This window comes from Eleginops maclovinus, chromosome 4, assembly GCF_036324505.1.
Source record: "Eleginops maclovinus isolate JMC-PN-2008 ecotype Puerto Natales chromosome 4, JC_Emac_rtc_rv5, whole genome shotgun sequence".
Lineage (NCBI taxonomy): Eukaryota > Metazoa > Chordata > Actinopteri > Perciformes > Eleginopidae > Eleginops > Eleginops maclovinus.
This window is the reverse complement of record NC_086352.1, coordinates 21,311,001-21,318,954: the sequence shown is the minus strand read 5'-3', so window position 1 is coordinate 21,318,954 and position 7,954 is coordinate 21,311,001. Positions and strand designations below refer to the sequence as shown.

Sequence of the window (7,954 nt, the reverse complement as noted above, 5' to 3'; positions counted from 1 at the left end):
GCGATAAACACGAGAAATGTGGGTTTGATTAATTAGATGTTATAGAGAAATTATGTCTGACTGCAGTGTATTGATTCTAGAGACATTTCATTATAAATAACACAAAGCTGTGATTCAGATTTCTTCAACTGTATAATACTGAAGAAACAGCGATTCCAGCTGCCTCAAAAACTCTAAATTTACTGGCTGTGGCATTTTTCAAAACTGACACTTTGGTTAATTTGTATTTTGTGAATGTCACATACATTATAAATTACACAAATGAGCCCGAAGCGAGACTGACCCAGGCAGGTCAAAAAATGTGACAGATTATCAATACAGTATTGTTTGGCTGTAAAGGAAATGTAATGAATCAGTATTGATTTCTACATTTTGATTTCGTTTTTCGCTCAGATAAACGCAAGATCTTTAGGAAGCTAAAAGTAAAACATATATTGCACAGTTTTGAAAATAACAAAATGAAAACGTGTAAGATATTTTGGTTGACTGTTATTGGACTGATAATGTTTAATGATCCTACACAGATTCAACAGTTTATCAACCTACTGTATCTCTTGCCATAAATACTTTTGTGTGGTCATATCCATCTTACTCAACAGCCATGAGGCTGTCTCTTAGCTATCAAGATAGCTTAGCAGAATTTTGATTAAAAGAAAAGACTAAGGTTAACGGGACATCTGTTGGTGAATCTGGCCAGAGATTACGCAACTCATCTCACACAGACTCAGAGCAGGAAATTACATAATTAAGACCAAAGTTACTGCCTCTTGGCCTTACTCAACCTTTGTAGTACTTTTTATGTCTGGACACCAAGATTGAGAGATGCTGTCACCATGACTGACATTTACAAATGCACTAAAGATCAAGAAAATAAACAAAGTTCAAATGATATAACACACATCAGAAGATTTAGAGCTGTTCAAATATGAGTTCAAAATTTAAAAAAAAAACGGAATATAACATTTTTAATAATATTAATGGAGGTTAACAGAAACAAAGAAAATACATTGGTTGGATTTGAAAAAAGATTGCAGTCATATGAAACTATTTGCACTTCAACTAAGATGAATTTGTAACGTTATGTATTCTATACCACTTTTACTAATTGTTCTCTGTCTGTCAGCGTGTTGACAAGTTCATAAAAAGTTGTTGTGAAAGGGGACTTACATTCACAGATGTCACAGTATCAGGTTGACAGACACAAAGCATCCCTGGCCTTTGTGTCACAGCTCCTGGTATTGCAACTGCTACAGTGTAAATAATGTAAAGCACAGCCTGTAACCTACAGCTTGTTTGAGATGGTATGATGTCTCAAACCTGCTGTTTTCTAATCCTCTAAATGTGCAATATGAAAGGTGTGATTTGCAACACAAGATAGTTTTGTCTCCGGAACATTCTGACACATTTAATGAACCACAATAAAGACTTTCGTTCAAGCCCTGAGGAAATCACACATTTTCTGCATTTGTACGCATTGGTATTATTGTATAATCGAACTGATGGGAAATACATTGTATCACTTTAGATAACATAGTCACAACTTGTATTGATCAAATATATTGTACACATTTTATCCTTTATATGCATTTATATATAGTAGAGAAATAAGACGATATGGGATGCCTTGAGGACACCATGGAGCAGAGACTATAAAACCCGCTTTATTGCTGTATATTTAACCAAAATGTGAGTACATTAAACAATTGAATTGATCTTACAAACATAAATAGTTATGATATTGTTTCTGTGTAACTTTGAGGTAACTGCTCTGTACTGACTCCTCAGTGATGTTCAACAGCTGAACACCTCAGATCCTGTGCACCTCGAGGCAGCTTTCAAATTACTCTCATTTTCCTGATCTGCTGTGTTCCACGCTCTAAAGCCTCCAAGCCCACCGTGCTTGCAGCCTGTATTTACAGAATGTTGATGAGCTCATCACATGGACCAATAAAAACTGTGGATGCTGGATGCAACATGGATTTGTAGATGATCCATGTTAGTCTACTATCTATCTACATCACTGAAATGTACTGTATGCAACCTGCCAAATGAAAGTATTGGGTCTCTGGTCTATTTCTAGAAGTCTGACCAAATAAATAAGAGAATGCATGAATGTTAGGCTGCAGTATTTTCCACCCACCAGACACTTATGATGAGTAATGATTGCAAAGACCTAACGCAGTATGAAAAAGTATGAGTGTGTGACTGTCTCAATCCGCCCTTTTCCACAGAACTTCAATCACTCAATTTCTCTGAGCAGTATGCTTCCAATCCCAGCAAACAGCTGGCCCAGCATTTAGAACACATGAGGATTAGGGGGGTTGATTTAGTTAAAGGCTCAATCCAGAATCAGACCATAGCTCCACTTATGATGCCAAGATCACCTCTCTGCTGGCTTTGTTTATTATGTTTTTTATATATTTTGATCTATGTATCTGTCTGTCTGTCTGTCTGTCTGTCTGTCTGTCTGTCTGTCTGTCTGTCTGTCTGTCTGTCTGTCTGTCTGTCTGTCTGTCTGTCTGTCTGTCTGTCTGTCTGTCTGTCTGTCTGTCTGTCTGTCTGTCTGTCGTTACATTTGGAAACTCAATTGTCAAAGATCTGTCATTGGTTGGTTGTGAAAAACATTATGCACGGTCATGATATCATTACATATTTGTCTTAATTCATTCTGTGCAATGATTTTCATCGGTGGTGTGTTTTAACTAAGGCTTAAAGTAATCTCTAGGCTGTGGATATTTTACATCTCTGCCCAGTCTTCCGTGTCATGATAAGCTCACTTGTAATCATATGCTTTCTATCTGCCACAGGAATGCAAGGTTTGCAGCTGCTTGTGACAACATGGGTGTGTAGAAAGTGCAGGTGCGTGTCGATGTGCTTTGAAAGCAGCATGAAAGTGGAATTTGTGAACTCAAGTAGATTTCCCAGTGGCCATTGGCTCTCATTGGTTAGTATGCCGAGCTGATTTGCATATGGTGGGAGTGTCCTGAACCAGCACTGGGATGAATGACATTTTCAAGTCAGATAGCAATAAGGCGTAGCACTCAGCTGAGGTCTGCACTGCTTAATGCTCAAAATGCCTAGGTCACTGACGCTGTCACACTTGCTGCCATAAGTGGAAGGTACTGGACTAGGACATAAACATGTTCAACAGAAGACACCCCAGACTTAGCAAAAGAGGAGTTATATGGGTAAGTTTCATAATAATTCATTTGACTCTTTGACACTGATTATTTAATTGACTTTAACACAACTATAAGTTGCTTTTATAATACTGTGAACACTATTTTTGCCTTATTATTAATGCTGATACATGACTAGCTCCTCTTACAATATACAGTTGTTATTCTCATGTTCTATTTTATGGCTAAATTATGGAAATAAACCTTATACTCTCAACAATGAAATGTTATGGATTTATTTGCTTAAATTATAGTCCTAATTAGTGCAGTGTAATAATTACAATTCAAATCATTGTTGCAGCTCTGCAACCGCTAGCTTTATAAACATGTTCCCACTGAATAAAGATACACTGGAATATCTTATTTTGGCTATTAATTTGTTACTTTCATTAAACTGTATTACCTTTAATAATCTTTTATTACAGGGATTGTGCATGATCATGCTTTACACCAGCCCTCCTTCCTGTTTTGCAAATTTCAGCCAAGCAAAACAGCTGATCTATAAGATAAAGGAGGGATTACCAGGAGGAACCTTCATAGGTGCCATTGGACAAGATTTACATTTGGATTTCGCTGTGGACCCCCCCTTTTTATTCAATCTTCCACAAAAGAAGGTCAATGGGCAGTATGTGAACCTAAATAATACGACCGGGGAGCTCTACACATCTGCTACAGAGATTGACAGGGAGACCCTCTGTCCTGATAACTCAGAGGGAAGGGGATGTGTCCTCTCACTGGATGTGTTTGTGTTGCCTCAGCAGCACTTCCAGCTTGTCAAAGTAAAGATCTTCATAGAGGATGTGAATGACAACAGGCCTAAGTTTCCTGTGGATGAGATCTCTCTGTCTGTCCCAGAAAACACTCACATAAATGCTCGCTATGCGGTGGAGCATTCTGCAGTTGACCCGGACCTAGGTCTTTATGGAGTGCAGACCTACTGGCTCGTTAATGACTTTGGAATGTTTACGCTTGATGTTGAGCAGAATGAGGGAGGTGAGCTGACTCCCTTTCTCATTGTGACAGAGGCTTTGGACAGAGAGACCCAGGCTGAATATATAACAGATATCATAGCAGAGGACGGTGGGACCCCTCCTCTTCTTGGAGCAGCTACATTGAAAATTGTCATTACAGATGTAAATGATAACTGCCCGAAATTCAAAGAGTCACAAATTAATGTCACTCTGCATGGGAATACCACCAAAGGGGGACATTTAGCACGTCTGCATGCTTTTGACCCTGACCTTGGTGCTAATGCTCAGATCAGCTATGCTTACAGTGAACGTGTGCCAAGGGACACCAGGAGCTTGTTCCATTTGGACAGGATCACAGGAGTGATCAAGCTAGCTGGGAAGATAGACACCGGTACAGCCACATTTTACAAACTTACCATTCTTGCCAATGGACCTGGTTGTATCCCTGCAGTTGCCACTGTCTCTGTCCATATCATCAAAGTTGTTACAGGACCACCTGCAGTCGTTCCCCGATATATTGCACCAGAAAATGACGGGGAGTTAACAATAAAGGAGTCTGAGCCAGCTTTTTCTCCAATTGCTTTTTTTACTGTCAAAAATATTGGTAGGAACCAAAGGGTGGACTGTCATTTAGAAGGGACTGGTCCCTTCAGGCTTGGACCCTATAAAAAATTGAAGAATGAGTACCTGTTGGAGACTACAGAGCCTTTGGATTATGAGAAGACACAGGAGTATGAACTAATTGTGCTTGCTAAGAGTGCTCAAGGGCTTGTCATCAAAACCTTCCTCAAGGTGCAGGTATTGGATGAGAATGACAATGCACCAGTCTTTCAGCAGGCTTTGGTGGAAGTATCTGTAGAAGAGAACAATCCGCCCAATACCTTTCTGACCCAGCTCCAAGCCACAGACCAGGACAGTGAAAGCCGTGGGGAAGTCATTTACCTTCTTGGAGGAGACGCCCCAGGGATCTTTGTGATAGATCATGTGACAGGTGTCCTGACTGTTACCACATCACTGGACCGTGAGGAGAAAGAGACATACCGGTTCATAGTGAGAGCTGTTGACCAGGGGACACCCAGGAGGGAGTCACTTGCAACTGTGGTGGTGACTGTGCAAGACCGCAATGACAACAGTCCACGCTTCATCGATAAGGACTTCACGTTCTTTGTGCCAGAGAACTTCCCAGGGTATGGTGAGATCGGTGTCCTCTCTGTGACGGATGCCGATGCTGAGGAAAACGGTTGGGTGGCCCTGTCCATCCTCAATGGCAGCGACATCTTCATGATAGACACAGGCAGAGGGGCACTGAGGGCCAAGACCTCCCTGGACCGTGAGCAACAAGGGACATATCAGTTGTGGATAGAAGCTGTTGATGGAGGAGAGCCTGCTCTGTCCTGCATTACTATGGTCACAGTACTGTTGTTGGATGTAAATGACAACCCACCTATCGTCCTCTTCCCCCAGTCCAATCAGTCTTACTTGCTGGTCCTACCAAATACACTACCAGGAACATCAATAACAGAAGTCTACGCTGTGGATAAGGATACCGGAATGAATGCTGTGATCGCCTATAGTATCATTAAAAGGAAAGGGGGAGAACCAGGGTCATTTGCCATTGACCCAGAAACAGGAAATATCACATTAAAGAGGGAGCTTAGCAATCGGGGCCTCTACAGCCTTCTGGTGAAGGTCACTGATCATGGTCAGCCTGAACCGCTTTACTCAACAGTCATGGTTAACTTCTTTGTCAATGAAACAGTGAGCAACGAGAGCTACATCCAGAGCCTGCTGACCAGGGAGGCTGAAATTGAGGTAGAGGAGAGGCCCTGGTTTAAAGGCCAGATGACACAGGGGCCTGAGAGGTATGAGTTGTTTCCCTGTCAGCCTGTCCTTATTGCTCTTTCTGTGACATGTCTTGGACTGTTCTTCTCAGTTGTTACTCTGACGTCTTACATATGCTGTAAAAGTTTTAAAAAGCAGCGAAAGAAAAGATCAGAAGTGGAGAGACCTTTAAAAAAGACGAATGACTCAATGCAGCTGTAAACAGGAAGCTCAGGCCGATATCTAATATCTGATTCCAAGTTTTCCACAAATCCAAAACCACCACTGTTTACATGAATGTTTACAAATCTCACAGTGAGAAGTGTAGTTCTAACATGAAGTTGCTCTTTTTGCTTTTGTTATAATATTGTTATTACTGCAGTGTAGTGAAATTCAATGTGTATGCTATGGGTTCCTCTCATGTTTTATAATATCTATAAAACATGACACTGAACAAGACGTGTAGTGTCAAAAAAGCAGAGCAAGGTATAATAACTATTAGCATCAAAGTAATAATAGTTTTATTACTAATTCAAAAGAGCAACTCATTGAAGATTACTGAATATAAGGTCCTATGTAAATATTGTAAAAACTGTTTAAGATTTTATATCAAACTTTTGCATTGCACGAGAAAGACAAAGAACAGTTTATGGCACAACGCTTTTTTTATTCTCTGCTGTTGTTGTTGATAAATCATATTTTTAATCTGGAATTGGTACTGAAAAGGCTAGTCATATGTATGACTTTATTCAATGCATTGTATTTTGTTATATTTAAAGAGTTCACCATGTCAGTATACAGTACATCCAGCTCTATAACTCTAAGAATGCACAAATGCTAAAACCATTCATTTTTTTAACTAAAAACTGTAGATTGGAAAAAGAAATTCTAACTTAATTCCCATTTAATAGTTTTGCAATAGATTGATATGAGTTCAAAGATGTAATGTATAGAATAATATATGACATATTTTCCATGATTTTGAAAGCTTCAGAGAAATTGGCCTTGAGTTATGATTTCTCTCATCTCTAAAGTTGTGTGAGATTCATGGTTAGTAACCAGATGCCCTACTTTCCGTGAAGGCGCACAGTAGTTACTGACCATGCATGTAAAACCTTCAATGTTTGGGCCTGCAAAAAATCTCATATTTTTACGAGGCTGAACCATTTATAATGTCCAAACTTCTCTGTCACAAATCTGTTTCAAGTTTGATACATTCTGTTCTTTATACAATCATGCAATTCTCAATGTGTCTGTGAATACATGCTTGTGTTTGTGAAGGAAAAGTAATTCTATGTAATTATTAAAGATACTCTATTTTTTTAGAACGCACTGGATCTTATATGGTATTGATATCACTTACTCTTACATATTTCCATATGTATGTGTATGGGATCTCTGTGTGATATTAAGGAAAGATTAAAAGCTTTGCATAAGGCTAAGTTTAATAATGTTGATTACATGTGACACCACAGCAAAGAACCAAATACAAAATGGGGATTTTCAAGCTTTGGTTCAAAGTCTATAATTATGTATGTGAATAAACATAGGATGTACAGTATATGGTCAAAGTAAGACTGATTGGTTAACATTATATAATGAAAAATATCAGTGATAACCTCTTTTAGGAGAATATGAATAATTAAATCATGTTTAGATTGCATCCTCTTCGGACAAGACTACATCTGGTGTATGAATTAACTTCTACATTGTAGCTTAGAGCAAGATGAAACATATAAAGATCAATAGCCTGAGAGCCTTTGTTGTTGCTCTCATCACCTGCATAGGTCAGAGCTGCTAGGTAACAACCAGAGTCACAGAGACACTGTGCTGCCTGTTGGCTACATATGCTTTTGTCTGGTACATTTCAGGATAAATTCAATTTAGCCAAAGCAACATTTTTCACCTGTCTTGAGTGGTATTGGCCATCACTGTACTATCAATACAACCACAGCATGTGTTGAATATTACACAAGACATTGT

At 39.2% G+C, this 7,954-nt stretch overlaps 1 protein-coding gene across 1 annotated transcript; it reads left to right on the top strand.

The window, feature by feature from the left end:
• The first annotated feature begins 2,823 nt into the window (after nt 1-2,823).
• LOC134862683 (protocadherin-20) lies at nt 2,824-7,532 on the top strand. Its single transcript, XM_063880695.1, has 2 exons — nt 2,824-3,188; nt 3,605-7,532. The coding sequence occupies exons 1-2, from the start codon at nt 3,141-3,143 to the stop codon at nt 6,191-6,193; spliced, it is 2,637 nt and encodes an 878-aa protein (XP_063736765.1). The 5' UTR covers nt 2,824-3,140; the 3' UTR covers nt 6,194-7,532.
• Nucleotides 7,533-7,954: the final 422 nt, after the last annotated feature.